The 19,789-nt window shown below is 43.5% G+C and overlaps 1 protein-coding gene across 1 annotated transcript in view; it reads right to left on the bottom strand.

Moving 5' to 3' along the window:
• Positions 1-16,661, bottom strand: part of PHPT1 (phosphohistidine phosphatase 1) — a 33,150-nt gene extending 16,489 nt beyond the window's left edge. Inside the window, exons 1-2 of the mRNA XM_030207003.1 lie at positions 16,443-16,661; positions 2,905-3,029 (exon numbers count right to left, since the gene is read on the bottom strand). Coding sequence (XP_030062863.1) covers positions 2,905-3,029; positions 16,443-16,596 — 279 coding nt within the window. The 5' untranslated portion in view covers positions 16,597-16,661. The remainder of the gene's footprint in view (positions 1-2,904; positions 3,030-16,442) is intronic.
• Between the last annotated feature and the right edge of the window lie 3,128 nt (positions 16,662-19,789).

The raw sequence follows: 19,789 nt of genomic DNA, 5'->3' as shown, positions 1-19,789 counted from the left end.
CAGCCCTTGACGAATTTCACCCGATATAATCAAGAATTGATGGTCTATTTTTGTGATATCAAAACACTGTAAATCCTGAATGAAAAAGTTAACTCAGGGGTCCTTTTACTAAGCTGTGGGAAAAAGGGCTCTACGGTAACAGCGGGGGCCATTTTTCCCCATGTGTCAGGACCCTTTTTACTGCAGCAGATAAAAAGCTCCTTAAAAAAAAAAAATGGCCATGGAGTAAGAGTACTCCTGCGGTAACCCGGCGATGCCCGATTACTGCCAGGTTAGCGCCGTACTATTAAATTATAAAATATTTTCTGGAACACAAAAAATGGCATGCACTCGAGCCAGAACTACCGCTGAAAGCAGTTCCAGGATAGCGTGTGGTAAGCCCGCGTTGGGCTTATTGCTGCTTTGTAAAAGGGTCCCCGAGTCTGCACAGGAGTACATAAACCAAAGGCACCTTATCACATAGTAGCCTAAAATTTAATGCCTGATATTGGCTTACGTAGAATGGCAGATAAGCCCTCCCAGGCCTATGGAAAGTCACCAACAGTATGAAGAAACTGGAGAAAGGGGGCAGCAAAAGAGTCAAAAAGAATAAAAGAGAAAAAGAAGAAGAAGAAAAAAAAAAGAGAAAAATAAAAGCTAACACACAAACCCTCTTCTCCCTACAAGATGAAAATAAATTATCAAAGTAAAACAACAAAAGAGACATAAATGCGCTTCGGGGAGTGGCAAGATGGCAATATGAGCCTCAATATGTTTGGAAGAGCTTTACCTTTCTGCTGGTCTTTCTTGTTTCTTCAAAATTATTATGCCCCAAACTAAACAGAAAAAGACTTGGGTGGATTCCTTGGCCACCATAACTTCGTCCCCTCATCAGCAGATGACTGAGCACTTTGCATCCAGAGCACCCGTCCCCCACACACACAGATTACCGAGAAGAAAAATCCACGACGGTAGCACAGAGTGAAGGAGCACTTTTGGTTTCAGGGTCTAATGCGTCACTTTCTCCTCTGGGGTCCTACCCGCCACCCTACCCATCAGTCTCTGCGGAAGATGTGGGCTTCCACATGCGGAAGGCGCAAGTTTGGAGACCTCAGTCAAGGCCAATGCTACCATTCAACCTGCTGGAGATAACTGCCAACTTTGGGGAGCAATCAGCAATGGGTTGACAGTAAGAATCCTTGAGCAGTATCTCTGGAGCGTATATGGGAGACTCTGCAGAGCTTAGACAACAGTGGCAGTCTCAGCAAGCTTGTGAGTAAACTTGATGATTTAACTAAAATATTGGAGAAAACTAGCTCCTCTGTTTACAAATCCATGCTAGCAGCTGCCACACAGCACTGCCGACAAAGCCTATTCAAAGTGAATGCACTGCCAGCTGCTAGCGAGGCTTTCTAAACAGGGGTGCAAATGTGAGTTTTCTGGCCAGATTATTTCTCAAAGATGAGGTAAAAACTTTGCAAGACACACAAGAAAACTATAATTACGGATAAATTGATTATCCAATGAAAGATTGAATTTATAGAGAATAGATCAAACCTCTGTTTTTTGAATTTTCCAAGGTCTTCTGGGATTACTCCTGTGGATGTGTTTAAAATATATTTAACAAAAATTTTAAAGTTTCCTGCTGAAGCTATTCCTCCATTAAACAAGATTTATTATGTTCCTTCAAGATTTATTGTCAGGAGATCGCCAGAGACTATGGCTCAAATTCCAAGAACTGAGGATCTTAATATATCAGCAATACTTGAATCATCTATGACTGAAGACTTAGAAAGGGCAACATTGTTGGTATAAATTTGTTTTTGAACAGGATTTGAATGCAGTTATGAAGTTATATTTCCGGAATTCTCTGGCTTTTTTTAATGATAAAAAGGTGTGTCTATATCTTGATGTAACAAGGCAAACTTAAGAGCACAGGAAAGCTTTTTAGCTATGAGGCAAGAAACACAGACTTTGGGGGGGGGGGGGGGGGGGGGGGGGGGGCGGTGGTGTCTTTTCTTTTAGCTTACCCCTGTAAATGCTTGATAAGATACTTGGGCATAAATATCTGTTCTTTTCAGCCTGAACAACTGAGAGCTTTCTTGGATTTAAAGAAAATTGTCACTTGAAAGGTCCAGTATGGATGGTATTATACGAATCAAATTAATAGGAGGGGTTTTTATTTTTCATGCTATTTTTTCTTTAGTATTTTCTTTATTATGATCTCCTTCTTACCTTGGTGTTCCGCTGCCCCTCTGATTTTCGAGGTTTAAGAAGGAATGACTGATTTTTCCTGATATTGTTTTCTTATCCTATATATATGGTTGTGATTCCATGTTGCTTATTCAAGTGTATAACTTGTCTGTTATTTTCTAAAATTGCAATTAAAAAAAAAAGAAACTACCATAACAGGACCAAAAACAAACAAAAAAATCCAATTGAGGAAAAAACTCTGAGCTGGATGAGCTGGGGCTGAAGTTTTCTAATAGGTCAATGTTCAAACTCTGCAGCTGGCATGTCATTTACATGACTATTGGGGTGTTTGAAGATGTATTTGAACATCCAGCACCAGCTACTATCCAGATATTGGCACTGAATATCCAAGAACAATGGGTAGGGCAGCAATTATCTGGCTAATGGTGATATTCGGCACCATTACCTACATGTTGTCCTAAGTTATCTGGCTATCAGTGCCGAGTCACTGGTCTCTAGGTAACTTGTAGCTTTGGCCCCAGATAGCATCAGAAGAACTAAGATTTTCAGGAGTATTATCTCAATCAAGTTTCTGAAAATCTGGGTATGGCCATGGTCAGTGGCACTTATCTGCTGAATACTAGGCAGTAAATATTTTTCTTCAATTTATCAGCAACCAGTTTGCGTAAAATGACTATTGCACCAGTCACTTTCCATCACTTGTTTATTTACCATTGAGTATCCGTAGACGTGGATCTTCTTCTCCTGGCTCTTATGCATTATCCTTCCTCCCCCCAAACATTCGCAGTCATAGCCCTGCTTCTCGATCTCAGCAGCAACTTTGTCATAAATATCAGCTGGACAGAAAAAGAGAAAGAAAACACATGAAGGCTTCTGGCAAACTATTTTAGAGAGTATAACAGAATCATTAAAGGGCTGGTGCACACTCTTTTGAAGTGCAAGTAATATACTGTCGAGAGAAGCAGACAAACCTGGGCAGATGAACCATTTTCTTCTGATGGATTTTCTGAAGGAATAACAAATGAAAAACCTCAATCATATTTCCTTTGAGGCAACTTTTATATTTCCTAAGGTTCAGAAAGTTAGTACTTTTTAATGAGCAGGTCAAAGAACATAAAATGCTGTCCAAACACCAGGACCACCCAGTGGGTGTATTTCAAGTAGACATGGAAAACAAACCAGCAGATCAGTATAATATCCAAAAACCTTTATTGAAGATAAAAGTTTGCCCTTTCTTTGCTGGTAATTTGTAATATATATGTAATATACGTGTCGACAACTTTTAGTTTTCAATGTATAATGTACAAGTTTTTGATATATTTTAAAAATATTTTTCTGATATATTTGTTTATATATTTCATATATATCTATGTGCATCTTTATGTCATACTTTTAAATTATTATTTATTATAATTCCATATGTTTTTAAAAAAATATTTTTAAATGTTTATTAGACTATATATTTTTAATTCATGTCTTTGTTTTACATGTACATTAGCATTCATATTATTGTTTCATATATTTTTACATACATATATTTTATTCTCTCTGTTTTAGAAATTGATATGTTTGTTGTTTATTTTAGCCCCTGACGCAGCCCTATTGTTGGGCGAAACATGGCCTGTGTCGGGCAATTGTTTCATATACGGTATCTTCAATAAAGTTTTTTGGATATTAGACTGATCTGCTAGTTTGTTCTCCACGTTGGATTTTGCAGATCCTCTGCCTTGTTGTTTTCTGGGACTTTCAAGTACACATTACACACTAAGGGGTATGTTTACTAAGTGCATTAGTGTTTTGCCTTTAAATTTAAGGCGCGTTAAAGCTAACGCGCCTATACATTTCTGAGTGTGTTAGCGTTTAACGCACGTAAATCCATAGCGCACCTTAGTAAATATAGGCGTAAGAGCACTTTAGTAAAAAGGGTCCACAAACAGTTAGTGTGTGAATTTGTGTGCACTGTAATTTATCACCCTGGCTTGACAGCATGTGCTAACTTACGTGCTACTGCCTAATAAATTACAAGACATGAAATGGACAAGTTATGCATGAGGATTGTTCATTACAATTAGCACACAGTACTTTACCAACTTTACCACATGCTATCACTGGTGCAAATAGTGTGAATGCACTTACCACTATCAGTACACAAAAACCCTTTACCATGCGATAACTGTAGGGGAACATGCTGGGAATGCCCAACAGCGCTCAGGCTTTGCACTTACAGCATATGTTAATTTGGACACTTACCAAGCGTTAACCCCAAAATGCTATAAATTGTGCTCAAAATTTGTGTGTGAACCCAATTTGTGCTTACAAATTAACTGGATAACAAGCTAATTAGTGCCAATAATTGGGGAGGTCGTTTGAGTAAATAGGTGCAATACGGGACAAAGGTATGCGTCACAGAACGCCTAGCACCCACTCGAGACTAACCTTGTGGCTGTCCCCAGTACTGCTCAGGCCTGCCTGCACCTGTGCACGTGCTTTACACTAGCCAACCCTCCACCCCATGTACTAGACACCACTCGCCTCTGAACGAGTCTCCCACCCACAAGTTATTTCCTTGGTGGTTTCTAAGGACACTGGGGCCACAAACCCAAGGGTCCCACAGTTCCTAGAAAACACCCACAGACCCAAACACAAACTACCAGGATACTTAGACCAGGACAACAGAGCTAATAAACTAACAGGTTTATTATCAGAAAAGCGGAACAGAGAAAAAAAGATGTAAACATAATATAGTAACAATAACAGGTATCAACATTAAACTAACTAGACACATTCTTACTACCTTAGTACCTGGGGAGTTAAGGAAAATAACTGCTCGCAGATTCTGAACAAGGTCTCAGTGCAGAGATCTTTACTCTCCGCACTCCCTCCGAGACAGAGAATCCAGAATATTCTGGCTGGATTTTGTACTTCAGGTCCAATTAGAGCCCACAACATTAAATTTGAAGGTATCTGGCCAATAGCACTGCAGGTTACTTTCCCTCAGGGCTCCCTCTCCTCCTCAGGGAAGGCAAGAAAAAAATAAGCACTCTGCTACTGTTAAAATGCAAAAGGTCAGACACCACCTGCAGGCCAAACAAGAAAAATGCATTGAAGGAAAAAAAGGTGTCGGTATTGCTGGAGGGCAAGGGAACCTAACAACAGTGACAGTTGCATCATTTGGATGTCAAGAGAGCATTGTGTTCGTAATAGCATAAGACAGAGGACTTTTGCTGTTCAGACCATTTGGTCCTGTTGCTAGGAGATCACAGGACAGACAAGGCAGTGTCCAAGGCAACAGTTGCATAAAGGAAGTGATTGTGCCAGCTTGTATCTTTGAGGCTGGCTGATTCTGGAAGCCTTGACGGCTTACTCCACAAGGGGCTAGGCAGCTTCATAGGTAGAGAACTTGCTGTTCCGCCTCAAGAGATATGCAGAGTGGTGGTCTGGTCATCACTGCATTACTTTGCTCAACACTATTGAGTGGACTTTCAGGCTAGACAGGATGCGGCCTTTGAGGCAAGAATCTTCTTTGTAGGGATCCTAGGGTTTTGCCCTTAAGGGTCACTGCTTTGGTACTTCCCATCAGGCTGGGCTGGAAGGATGTTAAGGAACGAGAAATTAAATCTTAACTGTTAACTTGCTTTCCTTAAGTCCCTCCTGAATCTGCTGCCCTGGCTAGAAAATGTCCTCTTCTTGTTCTGAATAGGGGAATTTCATAGGTTTTGAAAGATTAGGGGTGGCAGTTTGGTGTAGAGTTGTGAGGAGTTAGTGCAGTTTTGTTTTGTTGATTTCTTCTTTTTTTTTTTTTAACAAAGAGAAAGGAAAACAAATGAAAGGTGATGAAGTGATCCAAGCCATTTCTGCACAAGCACAACCATCATCTTGGAGAACATATGAGGAGCTGAAGCCAAACTTAAGGGGAATGCACAGAATTGATAATGCTGTCCAAAATAGCAAAACAAAAAACTCTCTAGTGTCCCTGTTGAATCAGAATGTGGAGGTAGGCTTCTGACAGGTCCAGGTAGGTAAGAAACGCCCCCTTTCCTTACAGCCACAATGACAGAGCAAAGAAAGGTGGGAGGAAGTGGACAACATGAAAAGTGATCTGCTAACGTTAGAAGAATGGTCTAATGTTTGGCAGTTAATTTTAATGTGAAGAAGTGCAGAGTGATACATTTCGGAAGTAGAAATCCTAGGGAGCTGTATGTGCTAGAAGGTGAGAGACTGATATGCACAGAGAAGGTGGTGGCCATAGCCAAAAGGCTGCAAGACTGCATAGAGAGGCATAACCATCAGAAGGGTATTGATGCCTTTGTACAAGTCACTGGTGAGGCCCCACCTGGAGTATTTTCAGTTTTGGGGGCCATATCTTGCTAAGGATGTAAAAAGACATGAAGCGCTTCAATAGAAGGTGACAAAATGGTATGGGGTTTGTGTCAAAAGATGTATGAGAAGAGATTGGAAAATCTGAATATATATATATACCCTCCAGGGATAGGGGAGAGATGATACAGATGTTTAAATATTTAAACTGATCTTTTCCAGAGGCAGGGAACTAAAGAAACTAGAGGATATCTACCTCCCCATATCCTCAATTTATATCCTCTAGTTTCTCTATTTCCCTGCCTATGGAAAAGATCAGTTTAAAAAATTAAACATCTGTATCATCTCTCCCCTATCCCTGGAGGGTGTGTGTGTGTATATATATATATATATATATATATATATATATATATATATATATATACATATACACATATACACACACACACAGTGCACTCCATTTAAATGCACGTCGGATAAGCGCATGCTCTGTTTAACTGCATGACGTACTTCGGTCCCGTTTTTGGCGCCATCAATTTCTATGGGGACAAACTTCGGTTTAGCGCACCACTGATAAGTGCAAGATTCACTTATATGCATGGTTTAAGACTGCTCCTCTGTAGGAAAGACTCCACATAAGCGCACGCACGGAATATGGAAGCCGATTGGCATGTGACAAAGAGGCGATAAATTTGAAATCTCATTGGTTATCTGCCACAGGCAGAATAAGCGAAAGAACGTTGTTAGAGTGTACACTGGAGTTGTTGTCATTGCGCAACTGTAAGACTTTAACACTGGCTGAACGAATAGAAGTTCTTAAAAAATCAGAAAACAAACAAAGTCAAGCATCTATTGCTAAAGAATATGGTGTCAATCCCAGTCAAATTTTCATGTATCTTGAAGCAGAAAGATCAGCTTCTGGAAGACTGGCAAAACAATACATACGAGGCTAACGCAAATTCATGGATGACTGGGGAAATTTGGAAGCAGTGGCTAAAGAAGTTAGACACTAGAATGCGAGCACACAAGCGTCAGATTTTGTTCCTTTGTGATAATTATGCTGCACACAGTGATGATGTCAGGCTGTCTACCGTCAAGGTGGTCTTCCTGCCACCAAACACTACCTCTCTGATCCAACCTATGGATAAGGGCATAATAGCCAATTTCAAACAACATTATCGGGCTCTTGTGCTAAGTCGTCTGATGAGCGTTATGGATGACCAGACTGGCAAGGATAAACGTGCTGTTGAACTGGCTCGTAATCTATCACTGTTGGATTCCCTACATATACAGAAAGAAGCCTGGAATCATGTTACACAGGCAACCATTGTGAATTGCTACAAGCGAACAAGCTTTGTTAAGGATGTGGAGAGGGACGAAACAGATGCAGCTGTTGCAAACGCGTCAGATGAACAGGCTATTGACATCCCAGCCAGTGTTACTGAAGAGAAGTTTCAACACTGTTGATTACGATCTACAAACAGCTGACGACAGCACTGATGTCCAGATATGCACCTAAATGCAGGCAACGGCTGATGATGAAACAGATGATGAAATGAGCAGCGAGGCACATGCTGACGAAATTCAACAACCTCCTGTCACTTTTGCAAGAGCGCTGGAGAGTCTCAACACCGTGCGGGCCTATCAGGAGGCCACTGGATGTCAGTGCTATGACAGTTTTTACCGTCTGGCAGACAGTCTATGGAACTCACAGACACAATAGTGTACAGAGGACAATGACTAATTACGTCAAGTAAGCCTAACGTCATATAACGGAGACTGTATACTGTACGTATAATAAACAGTACAGTACATATGTTTATCAGATGTCAAGCTTCTTTGGGTCACAACGGTTAAGTGCACGCTCCGGTTAACTGCATGTATTTCTTTGGTCCCAGACCCTTGCACTGTATTATATATCTACTAGTAAAAAAGGCCCGTTTCTGACACAATTGAAACGGGCGCTAGCAAGGTTTTCCTCGGAGTGTGTATGTTTGAGAGAGTGTATGTGAGAGTGACTGTGTGTGAGAGAGTGAATGTGCGAGTGTGTGTGTGTGAGAGAGAGAGAAAGAGTGAGTCTGGGTGCGAGTGTGTGCAAGTACGTATGTGAGACACAGTGTGAGAGAGTGTGTTTCACACAGATACAGTGTGTGCGAGAGAGAGAGTGTTTGTGTGTGAGACACAGACTCTCTGTGAGACTGAGTGTGTGAGACCAAGAGAGTGTGTGAGTGGCTGTGTGACACATAGAGAGTGAGTGTGAGACAGAGTATGTGAGAGTGAGAGAGAGAAAGACATTGACTTGAGAGAGAGTGTGTGACAGAGATACCTCCCCCAACCCCTCTCTGGTGTCAGCCCCCCCCCCTCTCTCTCTGGTGTCTGAGCGTTACTATGCAGGTCGCTGAGCTCTGGCTGTGCTTCAAGGAACTGACCAATTCTATTTAATAGAATGCACCTCCAACATTCTGAAGCCGAGAAACCTCGTGTGGTTGGTCACTTCTGCTTGTGACGAACCCGGAAGTACGTGATGTCAATTCAGGAGATGGATACAGAGAGCAGGAATGCCTCAGCCATGCAGTCAGCTTCAGAATGTTGGAGGTGCGTTTTATTATATAGGATATCTATCTATCTATCTATCTATATCTATATAAATAACAATGTAAATGTTCATTTGTTCAAAATCTTAAATCTCCGAAAGTTCTTCACCGATTGCTTTCAAATTTGGACACAACATTGCATTCGAATACGCGCATGTTTTTATATACCTACTATTATATAGATGTCACAGCTGTCGTACTCGCGGAGCGGAAGCAGTGCGACGAGTAATTGCAAATCAAACTGAGGAAGAACGGCAATCACCGAACGAGCGAAACAAAGAATGGCTCAAATACGTGCCGAGGAAGCAGCAGAGCCACGTGCAGCCACACTTGACGATGCACAGTTGCGAGCACGGCGATCGCGTTCTGCAGCTTCAGATCTGCTTCGTTCTCAACACAATCAACTCGACAGGCTGACAGTGGCTTAAATCTCCAAAAGTTCTTCACCGATTGCTTTGAAATTTCGACACAACATTGCATTCGAATACGCGCGTTTTTATATACCTACAATTGCAAATCAAACTGAGGAAGAACGGGCATCAGCGAACGAGCGAAACAGACAAAGAATGGCTCAAATACGTGCCGAGGAAACAGCACAGCGAAAAACAATCGCTCGAGGCTCTTGATCGATCATTGCAAGATTTGTGTGGAAACATCGGATCATTTGGGAACACATTAATATTGCTTGCAGGAGATTTCAGGCAAACGTAACCTGTAGTTCCTCGATCAACACCAGTGGACGAAATAAATGCTTGCCTAAAATACTCTACTTTGTGGCAACATGTAAAGACGTTAAACTTAACTACAAATATGCGTGTCCAGCTGCAAAACTATCAATCAGCTGAGATATTCTCACATCAATTGCTGAAAATTGGGAACGGAAAGGTGCCGGTTGATCTGACCTCAGGATGAATTTCATTGCCTCATAACTTCTGCAATTTAGTGACCTCAAAAGAACAATTGGTTGAAAAAGTATTTCCCAATATTCAAACCAATTATAAGAATCATGATTCGTTGAGTGAACTAGCTATTATTGCGGCCAAGAAGATGTCTACGAACAGAACAATATTATTCAGTCTAACATTCAAAGCGAGCCACTCACATAAAAGTCCGTCGACACTGTTCTGGAAGCAGATGAAGAGCTTAATTATCCAACAGACTTTTTCAATTCACTCGATCTGCCTGGGATGCCACCGCACGTACTGCAATTGAAAATCGGCGTGCCAATTATCATGTTGCGAAATATCAACCAGCCAAAGCTTTCTAACCGCACGCGGCTTGCAGTAAAAAAATTAATGAGCAATGTCGTACAAGCAACAATCTTGATAGGACCGAACATGTCCTCATTCCTCGCATTCCTATGATTCCAACAGATATGCCATTTCAATTTAACAGATTGCAATTCCCAATTGATTGGCGTTTGCAATCACCATCAACAAAGCTCAGGGCCAATCTTTAGAATTCACCCGTTTACATCTACACACGGATTGCTTCTCACATGGACAATTATATGTTGCATGTTCTACAGTCGGCAAACCAGACAATCTCTATCTCTGCACACACAATGGAACAACAAAAAATATTGTATACCCACAAGCATTGTGAAATTAAACATATTAGAAACGTGCGCTTCCTCTTTTCTTTCTTTTCCATTTAACCAGACTGAGCCACAGCAACGCGTGGCCGGGTAGAGCTAATATATATATATATTCAGATTTTCCAGTCTCTTCTAATACATCTTTTGGCACAAACCCCATACCATTTTTGTCACCCTCTACTGAAGCGCTTCATGTCCTTTTACATCCTTAGCAAGATACGGCCCCCAAAACTGAACACAATACTCCAGGTGGGGCCTCACCAATGATTTATACAAAGGCATCAATACCCTTCTGATGGTTATGCCTCTCTATGGTGATGGTGACAAAAACAGTGATAAAGGTGTGGTATGAACACAGAGGATCCTTAATTAGAAAAAGAATGGTAAAAAGACAAAACTTGAGTGCATGCACGTTGAATGGTGACTCCGGCTGTGAGTAACTAAGGCTCTACAGTCTGTGTCCTGTGTATGGCAAGTTAAGATTAGAATGTGCTGGAGAGGGCTTCGATGGAAACTCCAGTAGCTGGAACATAAAGGACAATGCCAGGCAGACAGTCTGTGTCCTCAAAATGGCAAACAAAGATTAGGATCAACTATGTGTATTTTATACCACATTCATTGTTGGTTTAATCATGAATTGATAATGAGTATGGTTGTTGGGCAGACCACAAGGACCATTCAGGTCTTTATCTGCCATCATCTACCATGTTACTATGAAGAGTCTCTATACAAAACCTGGGTACCCTGAGAGACTGATTCATCCTCTTTAAATCCAAAGAAGGCTGAAGGATCTCCTCTTTCTTTGGGACTACAAATTGAATATCGACCTTGAGTGGAAAGGGCTGCTTTACATGCAACTGTATAAATAAGCAAACACAGCAAGGATGGCCAGAAAGATGATGCAGCACAAGCAAAGTCCAATGGACTCAAAAGAGTTCATATCATAAGCTTTTATTATGAGTCCATTTTAACTTTGAATAAAAATTTGAGTCCAACCTTGCTTATGCTGCATCATCTTTCGTGTCACCCCCGCTGTGTTTGCTTATCTGGCTGCTCTTGTGCGGAGGACTTTTGCTCTTCTGTGGTTGTTGTTTCGTTACATGCAACTGTGCCAGCCTTTGTAGTATCTCCCTGATAGCCCTTGCCTTCTACCTTGACCAGCAAGGAGACTAGAAAAAGGCACACATTACGGATAAGCAAACTCTTAAGGCATCCTCAAAGTAACTGCTGATGCCAATTTCTTAATGCCTCCACAAAACTGACTCATACAGGGGCATAATCGAAAGGGACGCCCAAGTTTTGCTGAGGAGGTCCTCGTAAAATGTCCCGATGGAGGGGCGGGGAAACCCGTATTATCGAAACAAGATGGACGTCCATCTTTCGTTTCGATAATATGGTCGAGGACGCCCAAATCTTGAAATTTAGGTCGTCCTTAGTGATGGGCATCCCTAGACCTGGTCGTTTCTGATTTTCGGCGATAATGGAAACCAAGGATGCCCATCTCAGAAACGATCAAATGCAAGCCCTTTGGTCGTGGGAGGAGCCAGCATTTGTAGTGCACTGGTCCCCCTCACATGCTAGGACACCAACCGGGCACTCTAGGGGGCACTGCAGTGGACTTCAGAAATTTCTCCCAGGTACACAGCTCCCTGACCTTGTGTGCTGAGCCCCCCAAACCCCACTACCCCCAACTGTACACTACCACCATGGCCCTTACGGGTGAAGGGGGGCACCTGCATGTGGGTACAGTGGGTTTCTGGTGGGTTTTGGAGGGCTCACATTTACCACCACAAGTGTAACAGGTAGGAGGGGATGGGCCTGGGTCCGCCTGCCTGAATTGCACTGCACCCACTACAACTGCTCCAGGGACCTGCATACTGCTGTGATGGACCCGAGTATGACATTTGAGGCTGGCATAGAGGCTGGCACAAAATATTTTTAAAGATGTTTTTTGAGGGTGGGAGGGGGTTAGTGACCACTGGGGGAGTAAGGGGAGGTCATCCCCGATTCTCTTCGGTGGTCATCTGGTCAGTTCGGGTACCTTTTTGTGCCTTGGTTGTAAGAAAAACAGGACCAGGTAAAGTCGTCCAAGTGCTCGTCAGGGACGCTCTTTTTTTTTTCCATTATGGGTCGAGGATGTCCATGTGTTAGGCACGCCCAAGTCCCAACTTCGCTACGCCTCCGACACGCCCCCGTGACCTTTGGTCGTCCCCGCGACGGAAAGCAGTTGGGGACACCCAAAATCGGCTTTTGATTATACCGATTTTGGCGACCCTGTGAGAAGGACGCCCATCTTCCAATTTGTGTCGAAAGATGGGCGTCCTTCTCTTTCGAAAATGAGCCTGATTGTAACATAGCAGATGATGGCAGATAAAGACCTGTATGGTCCATCCAGTCTGCCCAATAAGATAAACTCATTGCATATGATATGAAGCAATACATCATACGTATACTTGATCTTGATTTATCCTTGCCTCAAAGAATCAACACTCCGGTGTGAAAACCCAAATAGTGGAAGTGCCTGTCACTACTCATGGTCAGCCTAGTGTAACACCCCCCAGGCCCCCAGGGCAACAAAACCCTCCATGGGTCTCAGCTCCTAATCAGCAACAAGTACATCCAAATAGCAGTTAGAGGGAGTGATTTATTATTATTGTTTTTGTCGGGAACCCCTGAGACAGCCCCCCCCCCCCCCAAACAGGCCTACAAAACTAACAACTAACCAAGACTGCACAGGCTTACCACATCCACCATCTGCTGGAGATCTTGAAATACTGACTTACTACGAACACTGCACAGAACAGTTATAGGATTACTCCAGAAGTAAGGAATTCACAGTCTCCAGCAGATGGTAGGAGCGCATAACCCATCAGTCTGGGCTGGTCTAGAGAGACAATAAGGTAAATAGCATTTATTTCCTCCAAGTCACACAAACTGAATACTTTGAGCCATCCAGACACACTGAGATAAAGACATGGGCAATACTTACATCTTTTCTACTGAATGTATGGAATGAGCTCATGGAAAATCTGGCCCTTAGACTCTGGGTCAGTCATGATCATTGGTGGAAGCACTGGTTCAGGAGAATGTTGTTCAATTTTTATCTTAGTCTGTGATTAACCTCCCTGTAGGATTTCTAAAACTGGCGGTTTGTTGAGCTAACTTTGGAATAAGCACTCTAATTTTTTGCTAAAGCAGATTTCAAAAAACATTTTGCAGTTCAAATCCTGGAACAGGAATCTGCTTACGAGACAGAAAGGATTAAGAATTTTGCAACATTATAAGCAGTTTTGATGGTTGAAAGATGGTATACAAATGCTTTTAAATGAATGGTATAGGACACTAAGATCCTATACCATTGGCCGCCTGGATTGGCCGCTGTCGTGGACAGGATGCTGGGCTCGATGGACCCTTGGTCTTTTCCCAGTGTGGTATTACTTATGTACTTATATTACTGTTTTCACTAATCACTTTTTTTAAATTAAAAATATTTTAAAATGTACTACTATTTCTTTAAGTGTTATATTTGTTGCATTAACATCCAGGGTTGTTAATAAGGACAGTGTGGGTGGTAGGCGTATTAGATGATGTACAAGGCAGTGAAGGTTAGGAAAGGCTTCACTGATGACATGGTCACTGAAGAGGAAGCTAAAACAGGGAAAGACAGGGGTGCAAAAGTGGCCATTATGCTGGGCCTAACAGTACCATATAAGTACTTCTGTGTACAAAAGAAGAACAAGACTTGGGTGTGATTGTGTCCAAAGACCTTAAGGTGGCCAAGCAGGTAGAAAAGGACAGTCCAAGCCAGACAGATGCTTTGGTGCAAAAAGAGAGGGAAGACCTGCAGGGGGAAAAAAAAAAGGTGATGGTGCCCTTGTATAAATCTCTGATGAGGCCCCAGATGGAGTACTGCGTCCAATTCTGGAGACTCTGTGGAAAGATATAAACAGGATGAAGTCTGTCCAGAAGGCAGATACCAAATTCGTAAACGGTCTCTGTCATAAAATATATAGGGACAGGCTTATTGACCTTACATGTATATGCTAGAAGAGAGGATATATGATAGAGGTGTTTAAATACCTCAGTGTCGTTAATGTGCAGGAGGTGAGGAAAAGCTAAAGCGGCTAGGGCTCTTCAGCTTGGAGAAAAGGCGGCTGAGGGGAGATATGATAGAGGTCTATAAAATAATGAGTGGAGTGGAACGGGTAGATGTGAAGCGTCTGTTTATGCTTTCCAAAAATACTAGGACTTGGGGGCATGCAATAAAGCTGCAATGTAGTAAATTTAAAACGAATCAGAGAAAATACTTCTTCACTCAACATGTAATTAAACTGGAATTAGTTGCCAGAGAATGTGGTAAAGGTGGTTAGCTTAGCATAGTTTTAAAAAGGTTTGGATGGCTTCCTAAAGAAAAAGTCCATAGACCATTATTAAATGGACTTGGGGGAGAATCCACTATTTCTGGGATTAGCAGTACAGAATGTTTTGTACTTTTTTGGGATCTTGCCAGGTATTTGTGACCTGGATTGGCCACTGTTGGAAACAGGATGCTGGGCTTGATGGACCTTTGGCCTTTCCCAGTATGGCAATACTTACGTACAAATGAAGGAAAACTCTGGAACGAGAGGGCATAGGATGACGCAGTGGCGTTCCTAGGGGGGCTGACACCCGGGGCGGATCACCGATGCGTCCTGCCCCCCGCGGGTGCAGCGCCCCCCCCCCCGGCGAAAACCCCCCTGATCCCCCGGCGAAAGAACCCCCCCGGGTGCACGCCGCTGGGGGGGGGGGGGTGCCGTGCGCCTGCCGGCTCTTCGTTTTCATGCTCCCTCTGGAGGATGAAAACGAAGAGCCGACAGGCACGCGGCACCGCCCCCCCAGCGGCGTGCACCCGGGGTGGACCACCCCCCCCCCCTTGGTACGCCACTGGGATGACGTTAAGAGGCAATAGGCTTAGGAGGAATCTAAGAAAATGCTATTTCACAGAAAAGGTGGTGGATGCGTGGAATGGCCTCCCAGTAGTGGTCGTGGAGACAAGGACTGTGTTGTAATTTAAGACAGTGTGGGACAGGCACTTGGGATCCCTTAGGACAAGGAGGAGTTAGTGGCTACGGCGGAAAGGCAGAATGGATGGGCAGCCATCATGACTGTACGTTTCTCTGTTTCTAAACGTACATGCTGGATACTCCATCCCCAAAGGCACGAAAGTTAACCCCTGCATTACAAGTCTATATGAGGGATTTGGCCAGTAAATTGTGATACAGGGAAATTACAGGTGGAAGTATTGAAGCTCGGGGGAGGGGAAGTGCTTAAGATGGGATGTAACCACTGCTAGACCACGTCACATAGGTAGCCCAGAGCTAGTTCTTCTAAGGCCAAAAGCTGATCAGGCGAGGCCACACACAATGACTTCCCTTTACTTCGCCTTTCTGCAGCGCCACCACTGGTGGGGACGGAGAAGATTGGGCGACACGACAGGCTTCCGGTGACGAGACCGGGTCAGCAGTCAGCACCCTGGAGAGCGCATGCTCCGATACGCACGTTCACAGCCATTTCGGACCGGTATACTATGCGCATGCGTCGGCGCGCGATCCGTCATGGGACCCTGTTTGTCCCAATCAAGGAGATTTAAGTTGGTCCCAAATACTGGAAAGCAGTAAGCACGCGCTCATCCTAGGTGGCGCCTGTGTGCCATCCACGAATTCCTGTCATTCACCACGCGTTGCCTCTTCGTCTTTGCTTACCGTGGTACTCGGCCCACTTATAACCCCGCACGATGTCTTTGTCCTCTTCAGAGCCGACAGGCTGGGTTACGTGGACCCGGATCAGGACATACTTGAAAACACCGTCCGAATCTATGTCTACATCGACGATCCGAGTCAGGCCCTCGGCCGCCATCTTGTCTCAGTGAGCGCACTGGCAGCCCGTCAAGCAGCGTCCATTGTAGGTTTTGTAGCCAATCAAACTTCCTTGATTGTAGCCAGGCGAAAGAGTCGCGTGACGCTACCCTTTTTGGCCAACCACAACTTACGTTTAGAGGTAGCGTGGTTGCCCACTATAGCCAATCGAATCACTGACTGAAAAAAAAAAACATTTGCTCTAACTAGCCAGTGGGTATCAAATACCCTTCTTAAAATATTTAGCGACATGTCACATGAACACAGGCTGGCAGCTGCGTGAAGTTGAACGGTGACGGAGTAGTTGTAGAATTGTAGCAGTGTGAGTTCACTTTAAAGGTTAATAAAAAGAAAATGAAAAGTAAGGTAATCCCTTTTTATTGGACTTTTAAAAAGTGGACTAACACGGCTACCACACCTCTCTACATTGGACTAACTACTACTACTTAACATAAAATATAGTTTTTAAAACTGGCTTTCCAGCTGCCAATGTATTAGATATGCGATTGTAAATTCTCCTGAAGGATTTATTGTTTGTAATCTGCTTAGAATCTCTTGTGAACTTAGCAGAATATAAGAATCATATAGCATAGCTAGCAGAACAGTATGCTTATTTCTCGCATAGCATCTTATCTTACTAGCTCCTAATGAGGTTGCACTTGCAGAACATTGTGCACATTGTGGAGTTTGTAACCTTCCCCCCCCCCCCCCCCCAGGGAAAGCAGAAGAACTCTGTGCCAGATGCACTAAACTTAATGAGCCATTAACGAGCAAGTAGTAAACCCTGGCATGCACTAAAGATTTTTTTCTCCGACCATGGTAGCAGCTAACGAAAACGGAATGCAGATGAGCAAATTGTGTACAACCCCTATTGTAATGAGATGCACTAACTAACCTTTTCTGATTGCCTTAATGCTGGAAAATCTAACGAGAGGTCGTTACCTCTTGTTGGGGCTGCGCGGGATTGAAAAACTGCAACAAAAGTAACATAATAAAAAGCACTCCGCTTTAAAAAAACGTCCATTTTGTCCGTCATTTCCCTCCCCCCCCTCCCGAAGATGGCGCACTGCTCACCCCCTCTGATGCGGCTCGATCCAGAGGACAGTGCAGTTGAGGACACCCATAAAAAAAAAACGTACATTTTGGCCGTCATTCCCCCCCCCCCCCCCCCCCCCCCGCAATAATAAAAATGTCTTTTTTGGCAGTGCTTCACTCAGCTGAGAGACCTGGAAGTCTCTGAGCCAATCACAGCACATAAACGCGTTGTGATTGGCTCAGGGACTTCCAGGTCTCTCAGCTGAGTGAAGCACTGCCAAAAAAAGACGTTTTTATTATTGGGGGGGGGGGGGGGGGAGGAAATGATGGCCAAAATGGACTGTTTTTTTGGATGGGCGTCCTCAACTGTACTGTCCTCTGGATCGAGCCGCATCGGAGGGGGTGAGCAGCGCGGCGTCTTTGGGCGGCATAGAGAGGCATATTTGGCATTCGCAGAGCAGCCAGCATAACGCTTGGCAGCTCTGCGCATGCTTGACCGGCCAGTTGGCCGACTGTTTAACGATGGAATAGAGAATGCAAGTGAGCTACAACGAGCAGCTCATTTGCATTCCCTTTCCTTAATGCATGCCCGTTCCTTACCGATTCGCTAAGGGAATCGGTAAGGGAAGGGCTCTAATGATTGTTTAGTGCATCTGGCCCCCAGTCAGCTAGTAGCCAAAGAGTGGAACTGTGGAAAGTACATGCGTTGGGCAACCTCTAATATTTTCAAGATGGCATCCAGAGCTTCCTGCTAAGAGTATTGGTCTACGCAAACTTGTCTGGCTGCATGTCTCACATTTGAAACCTGTGGTTCAGGAGAAGCTGGCGAACGTTCTGTGGTGGGGTGATAATCTTTTATGTGACAAGGTTGAAGAGATTGCGGACCTCATCAAAAAACATATTGATTCCATCAAGTCACTGTCCAGGCCCACTCCTGGCTTGGTCTCTATATCTGGGAGGTATACTGGTGGAGGGCTATTGAGAACCTACTGCTCTCTAAGGTGTACATATCCCTCACCTCTGCCACCCCAGAACAACCAGGGGTTTTGCTCCCGCCCGCCCAAGGTAGCAAAAGTCTTAAAAGTCCTAGCAGTCTCCCTGGTCAAAACAAAGGATGAGTTTTTGACTGGCCCCAGGAGGTCTAGTTGACCTTCCAGTAGGAGGGAGGCTGAATTTTTTTTCCAAGAAAGGCGGCCCCTTGTAACATCAGACCAGTGGGTTCTCAAAATAGTCTGGAGCGATTACACCCGACAATTGGTAACTGTCCCTTCAAATTGCCCTCTGTGAATATCAAAGTTAAGCTCTCAACTCCAGGAATTACTTACAGAGGAAATCTCTTCCTTCTTATAGGCCTATGTGGTCGAACCAGTTCAACAGGAGAAAGAGGGCAGGGTATTTATTCCAAGTATTTCCTGGTTATTAAGAAAACAGGAAGATTTTGTCTCATCCTAGTGATAGTAATAGTGAGGTTGCAAAAGAGACTGTAGGAGATCAGGTGTCCCTAAATAAAAATAAAAATCAGACAAAAGATTGCAAATTTATGCTGTTAAGTACTAAGCATCATGTAAATAGGAACAACAAACATACTTTGAAATGTCTACATGCGAATGCCAGGAGCCTAAGAAATAAGATGGGAGTGTTAGAATATATTGCACTAAATGAAAAATTAGATATAATAGGCATCTCTGAGACCTGATGGAAGGAGGATAACCAGTGGGACACTGTCATACCCGGGGTACAAATTATATCTTAGTGATAGGGTGGATTGAATTGGTGGAGGGGTAGCATTGTATATTAACGAGAGCCTTGAATCAAATAGATTGAAAATTCTGCAAGAAACAAAACACTTCTTGGATTGAAATTCCATGTGTAAAGGGGAAAAGGATAGTGGTAGGAGTGTACTACCGTCCGCCTGGCCAGGATGAACAGACGGATGCAGAAATGTTAAAGGAAATTAGGGACGCAAACAAACTAGGTAGCACAATAATAATGGGTGATTTCAATTACCCCGATTTTGACTGGGTAAATGTAACATCGGGGCATGCTAGGGAGGTAAAATTCCTTGATGAAATCAAGGACAGTTTTATGGAGCAGCTGGTACAGGAGCTGACTAGAGAAGGAAAAATTCTAGACCTTGTCCTTAGTGGAGCGCATGATCT

This window comes from Microcaecilia unicolor, chromosome 6, assembly GCF_901765095.1.
Source record: "Microcaecilia unicolor chromosome 6, aMicUni1.1, whole genome shotgun sequence".
NCBI classification, from domain to species: domain Eukaryota; kingdom Metazoa; phylum Chordata; class Amphibia; order Gymnophiona; family Siphonopidae; genus Microcaecilia; species Microcaecilia unicolor.
Note: the sequence above shows the minus strand (reverse complement) of the source record. Positions and strands in the feature narration are given on the sequence as shown.